Source organism: Cololabis saira, chromosome 19, assembly GCF_033807715.1.
Source record: "Cololabis saira isolate AMF1-May2022 chromosome 19, fColSai1.1, whole genome shotgun sequence".
Classification (NCBI taxonomy): domain Eukaryota; kingdom Metazoa; phylum Chordata; class Actinopteri; order Beloniformes; family Belonidae; genus Cololabis; species Cololabis saira.
The window spans coordinates 12195175-12219413 of NC_084605.1; the positions used below are offsets into that span (position 1 = coordinate 12195175).

General features: G+C 40.0%; 1 protein-coding gene across 3 annotated transcripts in view; it reads right to left on the reverse strand.

The window, feature by feature from the left end:
- capn15 (calpain 15) overlaps positions 1–23669 on the reverse strand; it is a 51888-nt gene extending 28219 nt beyond the window's left edge. For 2 of the 3 annotated variants that reach the window (XM_061708429.1, XM_061708428.1), the window contains exons 1-2: positions 18191–20357; positions 1901–3545 (exon numbers count right to left, since the gene is read on the reverse strand). In XM_061708429.1, coding sequence (XP_061564413.1) covers positions 1901–3545; positions 18191–18369 — 1824 coding nt within the window. In that variant the 5' untranslated portion in view covers positions 18370–20357. Of the gene's footprint in view, positions 1–1900; positions 3546–18190; positions 20358–23394 lie in introns of those variants that run through there. The other variant, XM_061708430.1, reaches the window with a different exon arrangement.
- Between the last annotated feature and the right edge of the window lie 570 nt (positions 23670–24239).

Below are 24239 nucleotides of genomic sequence, written 5' to 3' on the forward strand. Positions count from 1 at the left end.
TGACGTTCAAAAACGGCATTAATAATTCATTTCAAGTTCACTTCATGCCATTGTAAACGTGGGATGATAGGTGCCACGCTGTGTAGTAAATGTGGACCCACTCAAACACAAAGATGTTCTGCAAATATGTGGCCGCTACCTGAATCTAAACATTTTTACAAGCTGAATCAGATTCATCTCATCAGCTATATCTTCAGCAGCCATAAAAATAGTTTATGGACCCCTTTTGACAGCACTAACTACATATCATTGACAACATAATAACAGCCTATCAAAACTTTAGCTTTGCAGAGAAGATGTGAGTTTAAAGCGAATGTATTAACGTACAAAGAAGGAACATAAGGCTGTCACATCTCAACTAGTTTCCTAGGGAGGACATCGCTGTCTCTCCAAAAGGCTGTGAAACAGACTCGTACCAATGCCGTGCCACAAATCATGCAATGGACCTCCAACTCTTTTTGATCATTGACCATGACATTCAGGATATCATTGCACCATTATTTGAAGACAATGGGGGATTATTATCTTATTTCTGCAGCAAACTTACATTTAGGCCTACTTGGAGCAACAGGAGCTCCAGATATTGAACAATGCCCCATACTCAGTCTTACGACTTATGGCCCTTTGTTGTGTGTCTTTTCTCATTCTCTGTCCTGCTTTCCTGCGTGCTACAAAGTCTTTTTTTAAATGATTTTGGCTACCACAGTTGAAGTATACTTATCATTTAAGAAATGCAATAATGCCAGTTACTCCTTTTCTATGCCTCAAGGGGGACAAGCTGAGTGCATTTACTTTATTCTTAGCTTGGTGGCCTCTGAGGAAAAACTTGCTCAAGGGCAGGGCTCTTCAAGCCCGGTCCTCAAGGGCCAGTGTCCTGCAAGTTTTAGGTGTTTCCTTGCATCACACACCCTGACATAAATGACTGTCATTAACAGACTTGTGCAGACCTTGATGACAAGCTGATGATTACCATTAATTAGAATCAGATGTGTTGATGCAGGCAGGACACCGACCCTTGAGGACCAGACTTGAAGAGCTCTGCTCTTGGGTCTAAAAAGACAGCATATTGCAACAAAAACAGCTCAGGTGGTAATAGTGTAACACAACAAATCTTCCTTCCATGCATGATCAAGAATTGATTTTGTCAATATGTGCATTAAGAAGCAGTTATTATCGTTCACGAAAACGAACGAAATAACGAAAACTAAAATTGAAAAAACAATTTTGTTAACTGAACTAAATAAAAACGAAAATTAAAAGATAAAAACGATAACTAACTGAAACTATATTGCGTGTTTAGAAAACTAACTAAAACAACTGAAATTATAGATATAATTTCCTCCGTCTTCGTCCCTGTCAATATAAGCCTCTTGGTATGATCAATTTATTCCGCTCTGGCCGTTTATCTCCAACTGGCAGCTCCGGCACCTTAACGCCTCACGGTCCGTGACGTCAAAACTAAAACTAAAACTAAAACTAATAAAAACTAAACTAAAACTAAGCATTTTTGAAAATATAAAAACTAATAAAAACTAGCAAACCCACACTAAAAACGAATTAAAACTAACTGAATTGAAGGGGAAAAAGTCAAAACGAAATAAAACTAAACTAAAATGAAAAATTCAAAACTATTATAACCCTGTTAAAAAGGGATTGACATAACTAACAAATATACTTGGTTTAACAGACCTTGTGGACCACCCGAGTAAACGCTGTGCTGCAAACATAGATCTTTTTATAGATTCTGGACAACAAATGATCAGTTGTCTGTTAATGAGACAGACAACCTTACCTCTTCATCCTTGAAAGATGATTCAAATGCAATGCATAATCTAGACATCAAAATAAACCACCCCAACACATTTAAAATTCACCAAAGCATCCAAGCTCTCATTCTTACCTCTCTGCAGAAGGTGACTATGTTCTCCCAAAGCTCCTTGGCTTCTCCTTCATCGTTTCGCCGACGGGCCTCTACATGCATGCTTTCCCTCCTCCTAAGGGGCTTAATCACCTTCCGAAGAGTGAGGTATTGCTGGGGTGTGTGGCATGCTGCACAGTTCTTGGCCTTGGTGTCATTGAGAAGTGTACATGCTGGACAGCTCCATTGTACAACTTTCTCCTGAAGGCTAGAGGAGGTGGATGAAGAAGAGGAACCAGAGGAAGCAGCAGCAGAAGAAGATGGAAAAACTCGAGCCTGTTTCCTGGCTTTATGACCTGAGGAGGATGAAAAGGAGGAAGGTGTACAGGAACACGATGTAGTGCCGGGCCCTGATGGGAGGCCACAATGTGGACAGCAGCGGGGCACGGATGGCTGCTGCTCCTGAAAGCCATGCAGCTTGGAGGAACCACAAGCTGAGCACTTAGGTGCACCAGTAGGATTACGTAGGGTGCACTTGGAACAGGCCCAGGTGCTAAAGTCCGGACTCGAGGGGCTGGCTGGGGTAAATCGTACCGTCTCACAGCCTACCAGGTCTATGAGATCGGCACCAGCTCGTGATGATCGACAGGCTTCACACTTAGATGAGTTGCTTGGATTGGGCAATGAACAGCTAGGGCACTTCCAGGTAGGTGCGACTGAGGGAGCGAGATGAGGATGGTGCTGAGAATCTTCTTCTTCCAAGATACTGAGGCGCTTGTTGGGGAATGAAGGTTCCTGGGGTTGGGCGTGTTGGGTCTTGGCTGACCGCTGTGGTCCTGGCTGGGGTGGAACAGTGGCCGATGAAGGCGACGTAGGACTGGGAGTGTTAGTCCCTGGGCGTCCTGGGGGGGGCACCTCTCTCCTGCGAGGAGGAACAGAATTGTTTTGGAGGGAGGAGACGAGGGAAGTGAAAGGAGAAGTGACAGCCTGTGAAGACACTTGGGGAGATTCTTGAGGGTCACAGGGAGGGGCTGGGGGAGAGTCATCTGTCAGGTCAATGAGTAGCGGTGCTGATCCAGCTGTGTGAACAGGAAACCCTAGCACAGGCGTACGCACCTCAGGCACAACTAATGCTTCTGGGGGGATCTTAGGCAAAGATAATTTTCTGGGTCCACCACAGGCTGAGCATGAGAGTGCTACCGGGGTGTTATGCAGCGTGCAACGTGGACAAGCCCAGCCTGAGTGGTCCCCTTCCAGGAGAACCACCTCTCCGTTACTCTCAGATGTGCGTAGAACTTCCTCCTTAGTTGGATGCTGTCCATGGTGCTCAAGTAAAACTGTGGTGGTGATGGTAGGTGTTTTGGGTTCATTTGGAGCAGCCTGGAAGCCATTGGCTGTAGCAGCTAACGTGGTGGTAGGGGGGGTGTGGGTGGCGGGAGAGGGACCAAAACCACAGACAGAGCAGGCTCCCGATCCCTGGGGATTGTTGAGTGTACACCGGGGACAGGCCCAGCGATGCTCTTCAGTGCTGCTCAACCGTAGGATCTGGTTAAGATCAGGTTTCTGGCGTGGCGCCTCACAGATGGAACAGCGAGGTGCTGCACCAGCATTCAAGAAGGTACAGCGTCCACATGACCACTCGCTGCCTCGCACTGCTGCTGCCATGGAACCAGGAGAGTGAGAATGGCTGGAAAAAAACCCCCCAAAGAAAACAGTGAATCAGAACAAATTTGACAAACATTTATATGCACATTCTAGGGCTGTGCGATTAATCGATTTTAAATCTAAATCGGATTTATTAATCACAATCGATGTTAAAAAAAACGAAAATCGATTTTCCTTTTTTGCAGCTGTTTGCATTACAGACAGAGCTCGTCTAGTCATCTCTGTTTGGTCAAGAAAATTGTAAATGTTGTCACTTTACTAAACTCAAGGAGGATTTACAGTATCTTTCAATTGCACTTCATTCCCAATAGGGAAATTTGTTTGCTATTTTTCTTTAAAAATAAAGATAAAATATTTGAAACAATTTATTCCATTGTCTTTTGTAGTTTTACCAAAAAAATCGAAATCCAAATCGAAAATCGGGTTTTCAGAGAAAAAAAAAAAATCGGGATTTTATTTTTGTCCAAAATCGCCCAGCCCTAGCACATTCATTGCACTAATGCACAATAATGAAGATATTTCATTAAATATTTAGTGTTATTCTTTTAAACAAAGCAATCAAGCAAATGACAGGGAGAAAAAAAAGAAGAAGGAAAAGATATGGTGAGGAATCATTAAAAAGGCAGACAAAAAAATCCTCTTCCAGAAAGTTAGGATTATTATATTCAGGAATAGTACACAGAAAAAAAAATATTGGAGACTGCAAGAGGAGAAGATGGAATTTGAGCTGAAAATAACAGTTTGAAAGGGAAAGATTAGCCAGTCCAGGGAAAGAAAAAAAATCAAATCTCCCTCCTGGGGGGCACTGGCAGTAGTAAATCTATACACAATGGCCACCTGATTAGAGCCAGGGAGACAGCACACAGAGAGGAGGAGCCAGAGGGGAGGAGAGGAGAGGAGAGGAGAGGAGGCTGCTTGCCTCAGAGTATTAGGCCAGCGTGGCTTGAGTCCCACTGACTGACACTTATTAGAATGGGAAAAACACACGGGATCTCTTCCACTTAATATTTGCACCTTCCTCCCTACCCAGTGAATGTTAATGCTGGGTAGATGGAGGCTTTTTAAGGTCATGTCAATTCCATCCCTGGATGGACTTAGCAGAAATGACAAAAAATTCTGGCAGCATTCATGAATCTGGCATATTTCAAAAGGGAAATCATCCATGCATTCATGCAAGGGAAAGTTAATGCATCTCCCGTCGATACATTTAACGGGGCTCAGCTTGTGTAAAGAGCACAGGGAGAAATTCAGGCTACTTTGTTTATTTTCACTTTTCTGATGTTATAGTTTATTGTCGGCAGAACATTTGAACTAGTGGGAGAAATAATTCCTCTTCTACAAGGGGACACAAAACAAAAAGAGTATACACTTTTTTTAAGCACCGAAAACCACAGTGACCTTTAGAATTGTTAAGCTCATATTAGGGCTGCACGATTCTGGACAAAATGAGAATCACGATTTTTTTGCTTAGAATTGAGATCACGAATCTCTCACGATTTTTTTCCAATATAAAATTTATTGCACCTATTACTTTAACTTTGCAACAGCTGAACAAAAATATAATAACAATAAACATCTCTTGTCCTCTTTACACAAACCTTTGAATAATTGAAACAATAATAACAATTTTGAACAATATTTGTTCCTCCCCGAGTTGAACACCCTTTCAGAAAGACAGATCCTGTAGTTCTGAGGCAACAAATTATTCCTCTGGCTGCTTTTTGCTGTAACAGCTGACCTTGAACATAAAAACAATAAACATCTCTCTTGTCTTTAAATAATTTTAAGAATAACAATTTTAACAATATTTATGTGCAATATGTGTCAGGTGATGAGAAAGGTAGATGTTTTTCCAAATGTAATCCACAATCATTAACAAAATATAACAAACATGACAACATGATAGTTGACCATGACAGGACTACAACAACCTAGAACATAGGCCTAGTCCTTTTTTATGCAGCCATCTTTAAAAAAAAAAAAAAAAAAAAAAAAAAAAGTTTTTTTTTTTTTTTTTTTTTAAATCGTCGTCATTTGGAAATGGGATTGCGTTCAAGCATGAATATGAGATTGTGATTTTTTTAACGATTAATCGTGCAGCCCTAGCTCATATTAATAAAATAACCCAGCCAAATAATAACCTATAAAAATATGTATGCAAAAAAACACTGCCTTACAACCTATTAAAAAGCATTCTTAATACCCAAGACTGTAAATGATTGTAACTGATAACAGGGATGGCTATGTATGTACATAAAACATACATCCATAAACTACTGTAATTAATAAATACACACTTTTCCTATTCCTAAAAATATAAACCCAAAGCAGCCCCCTATTGTGGATTGACTTGTGTGCGCAATTAATTCTGTGTGCCTGCAGTTCAGTCAATCTGACTTATTGACGGTGGGTATATTAGGGCCTTTGGAGGGAGAGCAGCCCAGTTGGACACGTCCAACTCTGCATGGGGGATTAAAAAAAAAAAAAAAAAAGCATAGTCCTGAGGGCAGACAGAGTTGCCGTCTGGACAAGTCCATAAATGTCACTGTCACTCAAGTTGTTCATGTGTGAACACCAACACGGGGAAGGTACTTTGGGAATTTCAGTAAAGTGGAATGTGAGGTGCTAAGAGCTAGAATACTGCAGTGCTTTTCACATTGATCCTGCAGGGACATACGAGGTCCAGAGTCTGAGCATCTGGTTAAAAGTATCCTTTTTGTTTTATTCAGATTGGAAAATTATACTGCGAATAAATAAATGCTAATATGAGGACAAACTTTGTGGCTGCTTATCTTGATTTTTACATCAGTGTATGTGTTTAAAAAGAATCTGACGGTTAACAAATTAATACAACTAGAATGAAGTCTAGTTGGACAGGACCGGTCCCATTTTTCCCCACTGCAATGTCATGTGTCATGGCCAATTGCCTGTCCTTGGTTCAACTCCATTAAACCCTTTCAAAACAGGAAAATCTTCAGAACCCAGGGGAAACCTCTTTTAGATAACATCTTGCTGCCAGTGCTTTGTCCTTTCGTCTCATCAGCTCTCCTCCCTGACGTTAAAAGGACAATGACAGCAGAGAGAGCTGCAATTCTTTCCCACTGGAGTTTCTGCTCATGATTATACCAGGATGTAGGTATATTTATCCATAGATGTAGCAAACTGATAGTTGCTTTTTTTTTTTTTTTTTTTTACTTAAAACCCACATTTTTGTATGAAGACTTACTGAAGTAGTCGTCCCAGTGCTTGAAGGTAGGGGCCATAAGACCTGCATTCATTTTCTTGAGCTAAACTCAGCACTCCAACATAAAGCAGACCCCTTCCTGTGAGGTGGAAACTCACTCTTCCAATGATAACAAAAAGTAAAACACAAAAGACCAGTTTGAACAGATAAATAAAGAATGACGAATCTTAGTTCCTAGTCTTTTATTCCACAACACCATTTGCCATGACTGCAAAACCCAAAGAGAATTGTTTTGGCCCTAAAACAACTCAAATTCTTCAAGTATACTGTGAATGTACTTGATCTGTGTCTCAAGAATACAACACATTCTGTGCACGCTCGGCATTTCAGTCAGATGTGGTTGAATTAAGTGGCAGCCCCATGCTAGCTTTGATGGCACATGTTTGCACCGTGGTTGGCTCTCCACAGGCCTGCCTATCTGAGGACTGCAAACAGCAATGAGAACAACAACAGCAAGTGTCACCACCTCATGCTTGATGACAGCTTTTGCCCTGTGGACATTTTCATAACTGTCAGGTCTATTTCATCTCCTGCAAGAGAGCAAAGTCATAGTATCTATCTGGCAGTCGCATTGAGATGTTCTAAAAGCCAGGGATTTGGGTCTCACTGCAGCACAGGGATCACAAATCCATTGTTTTGTGTGCAGCAGATGTAAGAGCTTCTTAAATACGTTGATCAGGCACAAGGGATTTATTTTAAATACTTGGTATAATCGTTAGCACTCTCTCTAATGAGGACCTTTCGTGTAACTGACATGTGATCAGAAGGATTTATTATGAATGCATAAACACGAAACACCTTTGCATGTTAAGTAACTTGCCTGCAGCAGAAGAGGAACTACTAGCTAGTGATCCCTGGAGCCCACTTAAAAGGATGTTTTCAATGTCCATGCTCCCCTCACTCAAAGCAGGATGCAAAAGCATGCATACTGACTGAAAACGCATCCATACAAGTTTTGTCCTTGGCCTAGTGCTCGGTGGAGGTGCTCCAAAAACGCCCACTTCAGCTCCTTGGTGTCGCAGACCTGGGCAGGTTGCCAGCAGCTCACAACCGAAACGGCTGCCCATGCGGTTTCCAATAATAACGGCTAAATTCACTTATTAAGAGCATCATTGAACCCTGGAAAATGTTTTACCAAGTGCAAAACAATCAGAGTTGCAGCAGAAAATAATATAAATATTAAAAGGAGTAAAGTTACCTGAGAAAGGTTGCAAGGTAAATTGACTTCCACAAGTCTATGAGGAAACTATAAGACTTTTGAGAAAAGCGCAAGAAAGATAGGTTGACCAAAACAAGAGCTATAGACGACAAACAACCCTTCATATGATACTTGTCAGTGGAGCTTTATGAAATACTATAAAACTACATTTAATAATGAGCCTGCCACCTATTGCTGAGTACTTGGATTCATTCTGCATACTAAACCGTTGAGAGATTAAGTGTTCTGAATCTTGCCAGTTTCTCCCTGCTTCACTGTGAGACATTTGGCCTTTGTGCGACAGTCATTAGCACTGCCATTCCAACGCTGGCTCTCAGCCCGGGGCCCGAGGAGAAGGTGTGGTACCTTCCTTGGCCAGGGGAGGCAGAGTGTTTCTGCTTTACTCATTTAATGGACACCAAAAAAAAGCAAACTGGAAGCTACTTACTTCCTTATAGATGAAGTGTAACTAACTAATACATGTAAGTCTAAAATTATTTGAGATTTGTTCAATACTCAGTACTGTGTATCGTGTACAGACACAATCTGGTTCCATTCTAATATAAACACTAACAAACTGACAACATGTCACACAATTAATTCTTCATAATTCAGCCAATATATAAAAAGGAGTCAGTCAGCACATCAGGGATATTATTTGACCGATGGCTTGTCAGTCATTGCCATGATAGCAAAATATGAGTGAATCAACATTGAAATATGGTTAGGCAGAAACAGTGAATCCCTGTTTTATGGAGCCAAATCAAGGCCAAAAGTTTTGCTAATTTGAAAATAAAATTTGAACCTGAAAATTCTTTTTTACAGTTTCAATTTTATTTTTTTCAGTATCAGATCTTTTTATTTCAGTTTCAAATCTTTTTATTTCAGTTTCAAATCTTTTTTTCAGTTTCAAATCTTTTTTTTCAGTTTCACGTCTTTTTTTTCAGTTTCACTTCTTTTTTTTTTCAGTTTCAAATTTTTTTTTCAGGTTCAGACTTTTGGCCCCGATCTGGCGTGGGGGGCGTGGCATCAACTGAGAGGGGCGTGGCATGAAAAAAAAAGATTTGAAACTGAAAAAAAGACTTGAAACTGAAATAAAAAGATTTGAAACTGAAAAAAAGATCTGATACTGAAAAAAAAATAAAATTGAAACTGTAAAAAAGAATTTTCAGGTTCAAATTTTATTTTCAAATTAGCAAAACTTTTGGCCTTGTTGTAGCCACGTTGAAGCCTGGTCCGTGACAAACAGAATACGTAGATTCAACATTGATTACAGGTTGGCATTAGAATTGGATGATTGATTGTTGGTTGATCCACAATCAATCCCCAACCTTAACCAAAAATCATTCTTTTTTGACCATAATTCAACATTGATTTAACATCTTTTGCTATCTGGGTGTACACCACGTGTCACACAACCCCTCGTTTGTCTTTGTGACACTTTGTCATTTTTGCAAAACAAAGCTCCATAAAGACTTTACAATGAAAACTGTGTAAAACATAAAATCCATTGACCTACAGAAGCAGGATGCTATATATTCATGTTTCCCAATGAACTATGATCTTGTAACAATTCGATTACAAGTGAAATTCTAAACATGCTGCTTGAATTTCAGTAAGACAGTGAGTCAGCTTTGCGGTATGAAAACAACTTAGTGTACAGAAAGAGTCAGGAACTGTAACTTGGTGCTTGTACAGAGCATATGCGGAATGTTCACCATGAAATGAAAGCCAAACAGTACATAGCAAGACAAATTAAAAGCAAACAAACAACTGCAAACAAAAAGTGCACATGCATAGAATTGTGATTGTGACTAAGTAAAATACATTTCTAACAGATGGAAGAACAAATTATAAGAACACAGCAGAAAAAAAACGAAACATTCTTCTCCTTGCATATTGACCAGCAAATGGTAATAAATGTTATCACATAGGCCAATAAATCTAAATCAAAATAAACTATTTTCAGCCTCTGACAAGACTTAAACTCATTGACATGGATTCTGATTTATCAACTTGGATCTTTTGTGTCTGAGAAACTTCTACATCAGCAGGACATAAAAACCAAGTCTGACAGTTCAGCTAACATGGTATCAGTTTGAGCAGAAAGCTGATAGCTGGGAGGCAGTTTAGTAATTATTTTAATTACCAACAGGTATCAGGGGCCAATATTGATCTTATTCCCTGGTCAGATTTTAGAATATCAAAACACCAATAAAAAAGTATTACATTTCTAATTCAAACCTCTAGATGTTTTCTGAAGCTTCTGGGTGTATCCTACTTAAGCATTTTTTGTTTTATTTGAAGAAGTTGGATAACGTTAATAAATAAATAAAATTTAAATACATTTTTCCTTTTAGTAATCACACAATGGGGAAATTCTTCCTCTGTATTTAACCCATCTCTAGTCAAACTAGGAGCAGTGGGCTGCCATTTGCACGGTGCCCGGGGAATGCTTTTTATTTTGTCTTTTTTTCCCCCAAAAGGACAGCAACCAACAAGCCCGAACAGCTTTGGTTGAAACTGTCTGAAATATTTGTAGATATAATTACTGGGAGACGTGGCTCCTGCGAGTTCAGACACAGAGCCAAACTTTCTCGCTCACCTGACAGGAAATTAGTTTGATAAACTGGAACAGGCCTTAAACTATCAAAGAAAACATTTGACATTAATTGTTTGTTTTGGAGAACCAGTGCCACTATCTACAATCAAGCAAGTTTTACATGAACTGACATGTAGCCATTTAATAAAAACCCCTTCATGCACCACTTCAGCTTGCAGCTCTACATTTGGGCATATAAGCAGCTCTTCTGAAGCTTTTTTTTTTGTATATACAACTGACAGATCATATGCAGTGGGTGGAATAATAAGAGAACATTATCTCAAAAATCCTCAGTACAACCTCAAACAAGTGCAGTTCTGAAAATCCCAGACAAGACAGTAAAATTCAGAGTAAACTAGACTCAGAAATGCTGGGTAATCTTCTGATCTATTTATCAGGACTTTCTTTAATCCTAGAACATACAAAGAAAAGAGAAAACAGTTTATACTGATAATCTCTATGTGACTTGGTTACTTGCTGTCATTGTTGCAACCTTAGCACATTTGTCTGCCTACAAAAAAAGACCAACTACCATTAGAAATGGCGTCACATAAACTGTGACTACTTTTCAATGAAGATTAAAATTCACTGATAGTGGCCGATTATCAGCTTGACTGGCTCTGGCTGGCCAATAAATAATTGAGAAATCTGATTTTTTTGAGCACAGCAGCAAGAAATATCCACACACACACACACACACACACACACACACACACACACACACACACACACACACACACACACACACACACACACACACACACACACACACACACACACACACACACACACACACACACACACACACACACACACACACACACACACACACACACACACACACACACACACACACATATATATATATATATATATATAATTATTTTATTTTTTTCCCAAACGAGAAAACACAAAATGGCAGGGGATGTTCATATTACCATTTTTTCTCTCCCTTTTGCTACCTGAGCTTTGTGTATAGGTTGATAGCAGTAGCAGTCGGCTACTGATCCGATACCAGACAGACGTCATATCAGAAATCCAAACATCTGTCGTAAAGCCGACTGCCAGCACTACTTTTAGATTACATGACACATGTTCAGTCACAGTCTCATGTAGCTTGGGAAGAGCAGTTTCAGAGATGGATTTCTGACCCACTCGACTGCACCACGACCTAACGGTCAATTAGGACATGTTCACTGACTGACAGGAAATGATTATCCAAGACACTGAATTCTACAATTTTGCCCGTTACTGCTGAGGCTTTCTTGTGTCGAGAAACATTTGATAAACTTGGCTTTGATGGAACCACAGCAGCCAACTCCTGATTTGGCTGCTGTGGTTCCTGGCTTCCCCTACGGCATAAAAGTCTTCTGCTCTTTAACCTAATGGCTCCTTAAATACATTACAGATTAAAGATTGCATGTTTTACATTTTTCAATATTTGTGCAACCTCTGGAAACCACAGCTTTGTATACTGAGCGTTCCAGCAAAAAATACCGCCATATTGGAAACATAAAGTGGATGTTTGACAGCTAGCTCAGTTAAAAAAAACTCATGTCCCACTGCTTCTCCACCTGCCGACTCAAAACAGGATGTAGCGAGGCAGTATAGCGAAGCTTAACTTCTTATGCCAGCTTTTAGAGCATTGAGAAAGACCTGGGATTCTGTTCAGAATTTTTACGTGGCATCAGATGGTGATAGGGGTAAATACCCACAGATCCAAATACCCTTATTTTAAACAGGACTGGTGAGTATTGCCAATGCTGGCATTGGAATCGGAAACACTTGTATGTTTTTGTTGTGAACCTTGTTCAACGGAAGTATAGGACACCCAAAGCTAGTAATATAGGCAACATAAAAAATAAGCCATGGAGGAAGAACAACCAAAAATGTGGCCAGCAAACTTTATTCAACACGTGGAACACCAACTCCAAGTTGAAAATGCTCAATACATAGGATTTATAAGCTAACAGGCTACAATGTCAGCTAGCAGAACACTAAAAGAAGAGCCTCTGCATTTGACTGATAGCAATGGAAACTATAAAACCCTTCCCAGGAGTTATGGAGTTCCTGACACTGAATAGTCAGCCTTTTCCTCTTTTCCATGAGGTTTTAAAAAATGTCATGAACTCAGCCAAAAACAGATAACACAAAGTCAATACAGAAATACTTCTGACATCACCAGAATCTTTTAAATGTTATTTCGCTCCAGAAAAAAAAATACTAAAAGTCCCAATGTAGTGATCAGTGTTACATTTGATGTTAACTTTTTGCCCACATTAAATCTAACAGATTAGTTTTTATTACTTGATGCCGGTGTTTTCATGAGCAAGGGCTATAAGGGTTAAAAGACCTATTAACTACAAAGAGCGGTTCCCTATAATATTTTATCAGTTTGATTTTGAGCCAATATCTATAACCACTAACCTGGAGTCACATATTTATTTGAGTTTCACTGAAAACCTGCTGCAGTTTTTGAGAAAAATATCCAATTGACTTAAGCAGTTAAATGCACAAATTTAATAATAATGGTTAATTTTAAAAAAGTTAATTTTGCTTGTGGTTGATTCAAATTATTTAAGAGAAAATCAGAATAATCAGGCTGTTCGACTGTTAAAAGAAAAAGCAATATCAGAATCGGCAAAGAAAAGTGCAAAAAGTGCATCTTTATTGAATCTCTCCATTAAAGAGTGCTCCTGTGAGCATGAGCCCATTTTGCCAGAAAATAGCAAGGTATAATTTCCTGATCATAATGCCCAGCTCTAAGCTAGACACACGAAATGATTAGATCAGAAAAAGAGCTTGCTATTATTCCTCTGAAAAGCTGTTTAATAGCTGTGCATCTACAAGTGAGAAGAAGGCATAGAACGTTTTATATAACTGCTGGCTGCAAGGCAGAGTTTTCAAAGTGTTGTCATTATATCTGCTATCTATATATCTTCTAAAAACGTACCACTGGCAGAGCAGATGGATGAAGCCAGCTGAAGGGTAATTCTTGCTTAATAGCAAAGATTTTTTTATTTATTTATTTAATTTTTTTTAAAGGAGCTGATGTGCCAATAGATTAAACAAGGTGTAAGAGACGATAATACATGTTGAAACATTCTACTGCAATGAACACACCCAAAAAATACTTCAGTGACAGGAGCAAGTTAAGCACTTGTATAAAATATTGATCACACTGGAGAGTACTGAAAATGTATTTTACTCTTTTAGTAATAAATGCAGTTTGTCTGCAGCAGTCTTTCTGGCAAAAACCTCTTTTCACTTAATCGAGGGAACCGTTTTTTTCTGAATAATTTACTCCTACCAAGCATGTATACATCTCTTTGGGAGAAGCTGATGAGTCAAGGTCAGAATTGAGTCTTAACTGTAAGAATGTATTTGCATTTCCACGTAAGGTATCTTTGCGTTATATAACTCATAAATCAGCCATGACAGGTGCAGAATTCATTTGCAATGATAAAAACAGTGGAAGTGAGCCACTAACTACTTCTCTGGAGCAGAGTATGTGCAGCCAAGACTTAACCAGCAGATAAAGAGTTCCTACTAAGACATGCTGAAACTTGTGACGTGATACGAGGGATTGGTAACAGTAACACATCAGTCACATGGGTCGGCACAAAGAGGACTGGAAAAGCCTGAATAAAGCGACAAAACAAAGTCTAAGGAGAGAATGTTGTGGTGTCAGAGGAGCAGCTTGTCGGAAATATTCCCCTTAGGCCAAGACACTGCTTTACTAAGAAAAGATAAGGATACACCAAAATTAACACTAAAAAGTGAACAAACATGTCCCATTCATCAGAGGGAACATTTCAGGAAGCTTCAGAATTAATGGTTACGTTGTGCTACTGATGCTCAAGGAATAAAATTCAAGTCTGGTTTCTATTTTTACAATAGTTTGACCAAATTATGTATTACCGGTCATTTCTCCTGATAAAGGGATCAAAAATACAGAGACCTCAAATAATGGTAAGAAGGAAGAAGAGAAAGGAACCGCAGCATCTCTGACCTCCGGCTTTGCCAGCAGTACATATTTGACATGCAGTTCTCATTTTGGACAAGTGAATCTGTCAGTGGAAGGGAGATATTCAGACATTTGAATCGTTAAACAGGGGAAACTAACTGACTGCAGAGCACCTCAAGAACAAGAGGGAAGCTGGCAAGAAGCTATAGAATCAGATAAGAAGGGGAAGAGATGGAAGAGGAATAGCTCTGAAACTGCTGTAATAATCTTAAGTTCCTGCGGGCACCTCAAACTGGGGGGGTCAGAGCCACACAGAACTACAAGCAAAAAGTAAAGTTTCATTCCATGAGACAAATTAAACCCTTCAAGGCACCGTAGCGAAAACCACTTGCCAAAGAGGATGCTCTAAATGACTGCGTTTCCTCTGATATCACTAAAGATTTACATGAATTACCAGAAACTGATACGACGTTTCCTCAGAAATGTTATTATCTTCACAGTTTTCCTTTTACGTGCAAAACTGCCAGGTTTCCATGTGCGGTCTTATCTACAGCCTGATGGAATTAGGTTACTGAGCATATGCTACAGATTTCCATGGCAACGAGAGCAGGGAAATCTGGAATAATGTCAGTTGCAGTGCCTTTTTTTTTTTTTTTTCGCACTGCATAACTGCTCTGTTTTCCATAGAAAGCCATGCTGCGAGACAAAGCATGCATGCCAAATTTATTCTGGAGTCTAGGAGCACCGTCCTGACGCTACACTGTCTTCTTCAGAGAGGCAACAGGACAGGAGAGCATGCTGAAATGAGACAGACATAAACACAGGCAGCGACAATGTTTGCTGAGCCCAAGTGGACCAGTTTTAATCCAATTAAAAAAGGGGGAGAGCAAGTGAAACGGAGCAGCGATAAACAATATCATCTATCATGCCGGGCAGTAGAGACGCTGGGATTGACTCAAGAGTGGGCAGACCCCGACTTTGAGGCCTCCAGAACTCCTGAGGCTATGTGCAATGCAACACACTGGCAGCATGTTGCTGAAATATAATGAAGCACAGTGGCATTGTTTACTGCTGTTCATTATATTATAAACTGGACTAATAGTTTTAATTAAAACTGAGACAGGACTGAAGACTAAAGCTTTAAGCGGTGCAGCTCATATAGCTCAGTTTCTGTGATGTATAAATCACTTTTTATAATGGATAAACTTTCAAAGTCAAGGTACTAATCCAGGGCACATAAACACTCCCCAAAAAGGTAATAATTGAAACTACCCAAGCTATTAACCCCAGTGGTTGGGGTGGGGGAAAGGGAGAGAAAATATTTATGTGACAATTTATTAAATAAGAAACCGCATGAGAACAGCTGAAAAAAGCTGGGCTCGTAGGGTTCTGTTGTTTCTATATTTCATGCTCTGTCACAGCTCAGCAAAGCTTGCCTAACATCGTTAGGCTCACACAGCAGTGTGTATATGTGCATAAGAGCGTGGATGAATGTGTGTGTGTGAGAGAGGCTGAGTGGGGGTAGAGAAAGGTGTTCCAAGTGCTACTACACAGTCTTTCTGAAGCATCAAATGTCAGTATATGTATGCGCAAGTGTCCCTCTGTGTCTTCCAGCACAAGGCACAAACGGGCTGCAGTGTATACAGTATCTATGCTGTGATGTGCTCAGCTGACAGAGGACGCAGCCTTATTCGTGATGGGGGCATAAGCTGGTTGCTACTCAGATGCACAAACACAATAAAAGATTCTGGGGAACCAAAAGAAAGATGATGGAATGAAGCAAAACTGTACTGACAGCATGAGCTACACACAACTTTCATTCACAAATGGAGCTGCGGTTTAATGGAACGATACTGAACCACTGGAGTCAAAACCACCGGTTTATATATATTTTTTTTCAATCTTAGAGCAACAAGCAATGGAAGCCAAGACAGCAATAACTGGTAAATGTAGAGCAAGTGCGAGGAAAGCATTGACAGCCGTCGGCAAGAATCAAGAAAGATGAAAGCCCAACTGGAGACTGATGCTGAATAAATAATGACATCCACTGTGGGGAAATGTGATCGGCTGTCTGAAAATCAATAACTAACAACCAGACCATGATGCCCTGAGTGACTCAGCAGCAACTTCAATACACTTCAGGCAGTCAATATCAGCTGCCTGTTTTCGTTCTTGGAGACTTGGAGTCAAATCTGCAGGATGAGCTGTACATTCACAACTTCCTACAAAGCACAACCTTTCAATGTGTTGACTGTGACTTAGAGGGCATTCAGTGGAAAGATGGAATATTGCCACGCAGTGTTTATTTTTTATGCAGTGAAATACTCAGAAATGCATGTAAATATGAATGACTTGTCTTTCCCAGAAACATTTTGTTTGACCAAGTAAAAAACTAATCCAATCACTCAGCTGCTGAGTTTCATCAAAAGCAGCAGTAAGGGATTTTTTTGCAGGAAAACAAACCACTGGTATCATGATGGTGAGTGCATTTGAACGGTATCAGTTAATGATGCACCGAAATGAAAATTTGTGGCCGAAACCGAAAATAATAATAAACACTTGGCCGAATACCGAACAATACCGAACATGGTTCTTCAGCAGTTTTTCATTTATTTTGCCATTTTTTTCACCATTGCATTAATCAAATACATTTGATTTAGGCATGCTTTTAAAAGAAAAAAATCTTTTACAAAATTACAAGGTAGAAATATTTATTGAACATAAAAAAATGAAGAAATTTTAATTTCCCAGCATTATGTTGTTGTGGTTCCACCTCCTGGTGAATGTTAGGTAAAATTCTTATGGAGTTAGTTTTTGGTTGGCCAACGATTTATGTAGTGCGCAACGTTACAGGACGGAGCGGCCAGTCTATTTCCTTATTTTACAACGCCGTTATTAATTGTTTGGTTTTTTTCCCACTTATTCCACCAAACACCGAAAGTGTTTTTTTGCCATTTTCGGCCGAACAATTTCAGTTACCGAACAATCGGTGCATCACTAGTATCAGTGTTTTTACAGGTACGCCAACATCATTGTCAAGGATGTTATATCCATTTTACATAAAAGGATTTAAAATAATTAAAATGCTAAAAACTAAATTTGACAAAGTCCAATGATAGAATGAAAACAAAACTCACAATTCCCCAACAGATCTCCCCCTTACATTGGGTTCTCTGAGGTGAGGTCAATGAATCCATCCAGCCAATCCACTCAGAACTGCCTGAAATGTAGCACATACTGTACAGCTGAGCTTTGAGGAGGTGGGATTTTGCTTTTCAAATCCGGCTTAGTCCAGATTTTAGGTGCATCGTGGACAAACACCAAAATGCTGGCTTTGATTAGATAAGCTCTGATGTGATCCATGGTGGGAAGTTACTAATTCCCTCATCCAGTAACCATTCCTAATAGAAATACTGTGAATGAGCATGTTTCTGAAACGAATAGCACAAAGCATCACTTTGCAATGAAATCATCTACATAATAAACCTGAGGGAATACAGGCATGAGTTGTGCTTGAATGATGTCAGCGTTAACATTATAATCGTTGGAAGACAGCAGGCTGTGTTATACATCCAAGCCATGCCAGACCAGGGCCAAGACATCTCAACGGAAATATATGTTGTCAACCTGGCTAGTCAGACCATGCCAGCTCTTACCTGCGCTCTCGATGAGGCAGTGGGTGCTGCTGCTGTCTTGTGATGAAGGTGGTACCCCACACAGGACTGCTGTGACTGTTCCTGAGCCAGCCCACGGGGGGTGAAGAGGGATAGGAGGTGTTGCTAAAGCCATGGTCCGACTCAGTCTCTGCAGCTAAAGACGAGGCCGAGCTCCCCATCACAACTAAGATCAGAAATTAGTCTCTGAGTGCTTTCTGTTAAGGGGATCCGTTTGCTTTTTTTCCCCTAAAACACAAAAGATGATAATGGACTGTGTTGTTGCAAGTGAGGGGCACCGAGAAAGTCCAAGATAAGAATTTTCTCCTTTGGGTACAAACAAACCAACACACAGGACAGGGAATCAAAAGTGCTCAAAGGGTGCTGGTAATGGTGCATGTAGACTTATATCCCGACCACTCTGCATACCCCATAATGCATGGGAGTTCTTCACTTAAACAGTCATTTGCTGCATGCAGCACAGTCTCCAATGGAGCACTTAGATACAGATAAGAGAAAACGCTGTTTTTCTAAATCAGAGGCCTCTAATTAATTCTCTTGTACACTCTAATCTTGTAATACTCTGAACCAAGTCTTCCACAATGCCACTCATAATTCCTTGCACGCTCCTTCTGTCACATTTCGCCAGCCTGTGAGGTCTCATGCTTGACTCTTCTTTCTTTTGCACATGCTTAGAAAACAGGCAAAAACAGGAAGCCTTGAGTCCATGGCTATGTTTGCTGTGATTCAGAATTACACAACCCCAAATGTGCACTTCTAAATCAGTCTTGACATCACATCAAAATCAGGCGTCCAAAAGACCGCTTATAACCATTAATGGTGGTGCAGATGTGGTTGGAAGAAAGTCTCACAAAAGATATCCACAGTTACTTTACAACACGGCCGTGGGGAATATTAATGCATTGCATTACATGGGAGGGGTTTTGGCAAAACTGCAAGTATGCAAATATCCAAGTCTCCTCTTTCAGACACCCAGTCTAACTAGCAGCTGCTATGAAGGTTTACAGTTAAAAGCTTCGGCTGCATTTCTCTCATATTTTAACAAATTCATGAAATCCTGAAGGAATGTCAAATCAGATTTCATGACTTTTGGTACTGACAGAATTTAAGATTTCTACAGGACATAGAAATATTCACATGAATTACCTATATGGGTTTTAAATGTGTTAAGACTTTAACAGATGTATCAGAGTGAATATATTTAAACTGTGTTCCAGTTTCTTAGAGAACTTTCAAACTAAAGAGCCAAGATGAATGCTCGGTGTCATGCTGTGATGCTCTGCCAACAAGGAGTGGATATGACCCCAGATTTCGCTGTCTGAGAGCTGCAGCTTAATTTCTGTCTGATCCCACTACAGCGGCCAGCCAGTTTACTTTATCAACTTGCGCTTGGATTTATGCGGACTTGCCAGAATGTCATAGCAAGTCTCTGAAAACAAAGCAGCTGATGTAGACAAATGTCATTCCAGGTTAATTGTCAGGGAGGATAGACTTGCATTAGTATGTATCCAAATCAACTTAAAAAACAGCAAATTTCAAAGCACAGCAATGCTGTGGGATTTGCTTCAGCTATGATATGCACCAAGTAAAAGATGAACAAGAAACCGGCGAATACATTGCATGAACCCGCACTTTAACATCTCATCTTCTGCAAATGCCACGTAATAAATAATCAATGATTATGCACGCAGCCCAGGCGTTTCAATTTAGCCTATTAACACCACTGCAACGTATCGGTTCTTTGCAAAAGGGATTTGCGTCCGTGTCCGTGGTCCGCAAGGCTGGAGAAAGTGTTGCACAGGAAGCGACATCCGACCGTGGGAAGCATAAAAACTGGAGGAGAGGTTTCATATAAGAAGGGCTCATTGGAAAATCTCATCTTCCGCCAGCTCCGTTTCTGTCTGCGTCCATCTCATATTTCCGTCACTGAGCCTTGTTGTCTCAGACTATGAGACATCGCTCCGGTCCCGCTGTCGTCTTGGATCCGAGACAGCGCACAGTGTAACCATCGTCTATCCCACAGAGGCTGTGCATCGCGCTCAGATACAGTCCCACCGTATGCTCTTAGCTGCTCTGTCTACGATTATGCATTTTTCCATCTTTTAATTCTCCCCCGCTGATATCCTGAGCGCAGTGGACGAGGATGCAATCTCCTCCAGCGGATTACTGGAGTGTCAGCAGAGCGCATGCGCACTGGCCTGGCAAGCAGAGAAAAACTGGAAGGCTGCGTTCAAGAGATTTCAATAAAACTCAACAGAGCCCGAGCTGTACACATCTCACGACAAGATGTCAGGTTTTAAAAGAAGACTGAAGCAGGCTGTAGTTCAGAAGGAAGTTATGATCTCTCCGAGGTATATATTGTGATTATAGTGTAAATTGTATGTATATTATAAATTAATAGTAACTATATTCTAAATCTCTGTAGGCTATGGGATATGGTTTAGAAGTATGAGTATATTATAATTTATGAGTATATTATGATATGTGAAGTGAAGTTATAGTGAAGTTTTTCACCCTTTTTGAGTTGGATTATTGTCATCTTTATTGTTATGTTATTATATTATTATTATATTATTATCTTTGGTATGTCTATGTGTGGAGCCCAGGAAGAATAGTCTTCCCATGGCGAAGACTAATGGGGATCCTTTTTAAATAAACAAAAAATAAACGTATTAATGTGAATGGAATCCCAGAAGAATGACTAGTGATGGAAGTCAGACACAATATGTGCAGGATGAAGATTGTTTGTTTATTGAAAAACACTTCCCAGGCGATACATTACAGTAGGTAACATGTGGAGCTGCGTGTTCAACCTGGATTTCCTGTTCTTTTACATTGAGAAAGACAGCTAACCCATTTGTGACTACCAGGGGAGGTAGTGAAGGGTTAAACAGAAGACAGCGGTGACTGCTACTCTCATCATTGCTCAACTGTCTCTGCACATTACTGAAATAAGCCATCAAACTTTTCCTGTCCTCTCTTCCACTTCCTGATCTTTTTTTCCCCCATGTTTTCAGCGTTCACTAGAAAAATAAGTGCACAGGCATAACCTGATTATGAGAAGTATCTAACCACATGCTTTTCTACGCATCTTCTGTAGCCTTGAAGGCAGTGAGTCAGCCCTTAACCATGACTAATCCAATGCAGCTCATGCAGTTACAGTGTAAGCAGTCATACATTTGGACTTGGGCTTTCACCAGGTGCTCCATGAGAATGATCAATTCACAGCTCCAAGCATGACTCATTCTTGTCTGTGTAAAGGCTGGAACTGGTTTGTCAAGAAAATAACTTCCACATTCAATTCCTGAGAACAATATAGCCTTTAGACTTCTGTATATTGATGTAGAATTGCTACATCAATATACAGAAGTCTAAGGTTTTACAGAACAATGAAGATCAACCCTGATACTATAGTGTAGCCTAAAGCTGGAGCTATCAAGGCCATATGTCATAGTGAAAGGTGGAGAGAAAAAAAACCCCAAACACTTAATGTCCTAAATAGATCCAGGTTACATAACATCTAAGTGCCCTCTATTTGGAGTAAGCGCTTTTACATAGCATACAATTAAAATAAATGCAGAATTAAGGTTGTTACTGAAGCAACTTCAACATATTATAACCTTAAGGATTCAAAAGCAAAGAGTATAGAAATGAAAAAGGAAAAGCCAAGAGACTGCAACCCTTTGTTAGGGGTGCACCTGTCCAAGTACCACCTGTCCTTCTGCAAGGCAGCACCCAGAGACTCAGCAGCTGACACCACTGGTGCCAGAATGAGAGATTGGATTTCATTCCTATCCTCCAGGGACACGCTGAAGGAAGAAGGGGAGGCTAGGATGTGAGCTGATTTCATAGTAAAGTCCAGGATGTTTTCTTTTTTAACCCCCTAAAACTATTCTGCTCCAAATGGCCCAATCTTTTCTATCCACCTTTCATCTTCATAGTGGATATGCACAAAAGTTCAGCACGAATAAAGACTGCCCTCTACATGCTCATTCTCGATCAAACAGCTCAGGCAGGGGCGAAAATCCTGTTTCATAGTTGGGGGGGACAATAAACAGTAACATTTTAGAGAATAAATCCAGGGGGGGACAAGGAATAAAAGTTTTAGCCTTCCTTTAATACAGCATTTTGACATTTTCAACTCTATCTCGCAAACAGGCAGAAGACCTTTCTTAGAGCAATACAAAACAATGGTATTAGGCGGAAGGTGGCAATAATACAGCACATCTGACATAATACACTGCAAAAACCCAAAATCTTAACAAGAATATTTGTCTTATTTCTAGTTAAAATGTCTCATGTTTAGTTAAAAAAAAAATCTCATTACACTTAAAACAAGACTCATCACTGGAAAAAAACAACAATTTTCAAGTTTCAAGTAGATTTTCACTTAAAATAAGTAGAAAAATCTGCCAGTGGAACAAGATTGTTTTGCTTATAAGATAAATCTTGTTCCACTGGCAGATTTTTCTACTTATTTCAAGTGAAAATTTACTTGAAACAGGTGAAAATTGTCAAATAACAAGTTATTTTTCTGGTGATGACTCTTGTTTTAAGTGTAATGAGATTTTATTTAGTTTATTATTATTTTCGATTTCGGTTTCGGCCACAAATTTTCATTTTGGGGCATCACTACTAAATACTACTGCATTGTTCCAAAATTATTAATTCTGTCCCAAATTATTCTAGGGGGGGACAGCTTTACTAATGGGGGGGACTTGTCTCCCCTGTCCCCCCCGGGATTTTTCGCCCCTGAGCTCAGGCACATATACAGATTTGCAGTCATATATTTTTATTTTTTTATTTTTTAATCAATGGCAACCTTTGAACATGGGTTTATTGCTCTGCCTTGCCAAATGACCCTTTAGACCCCTGGGAGAGATATAAAAAAAGACAGGAAGGAGATGCATTTGTAGCCGTGTTATCCTGCTGTGTATATTAAGGGGGACTTCAAGGAACTCCACAGACCTATGAGGAATTAAACAACTATTTGTGTACAAACTGGACTCCTGTGTGTCCTGCCACTGGGGCAAACAGTAGCAGAAAATCAACAATACCATTGACACGAGGACGCCGGGGAACCTTGTAAACAAAAGCAGTCTTTCTCAGTTTCTTGGTTGACAATACCAACGCCGTCCCATAGCCCTATACTTAGTCAAGTACACTCGCCAATAGCTTTTTCTTACCTTAAGTCAGGCGGAGGGGGGATTATTATTGTTTTCAGTCGTCCCTACGTTAACTTTTCACAGCCATGGAAACGATAAGTTCCTCCCCGGGTTGAGCCCAACTCCCCCCAATCTTTCCAGGCTCTTAGCTTCTCGCTCTCTGCCCCAGCCGCATACTCCAAACGGCTGCGGCCAACATGTAAATGTTGAGTTTATTCCCAACTCCGCCAGGTATCACCGATACCGATGCGACCTCGTAGGTTTACCTAAACAGCCCAGGAAGGAAGGAAGGGGAATCTCTATGAAGCAAACAGAAAGTGTGCGTACGTCACATGCGTGAGGTAGCGACGATGCCCGACGCAAAGAGAAAGCGGGTGCACGTAAATGCTGTTGGAGAATGGTAAAAGAAAAACTACATTTCCCATGGTTCAACGCGGCATGTCAACCAGGACATCCGGTTCCCTTGGAAAATTGAAAAAGGATAATATAAAAAAAAACAGCAACCTTACTTTTACTTGACAGTTTTGTAAACTATATTTAGACTAATCACTATATATTATTATTTTTATAATATTTTTCAGTGTATATGGTTCCCCTTTATTGCTGTTTGAACATTTTATGTTATTCTACCCGAATGCTACTGTCAAATAGTAGCTCTCTAGTGTCATCTAGTGGTACTAAATGTGAATTAACAAGGCGACTGATTTGTATGGCGGAGGAGTGAGTCTAAATGAGATCGTTTTGTAAAAAATGCAGAAATTTCATTGAACATCCATCCTCAATTTTTAACTTATTCTATTTCATCAGATAACTTTTCAACCTTTAACAGCTTTTCAGAGAAAATAACACATTTTGTAATGCACCAA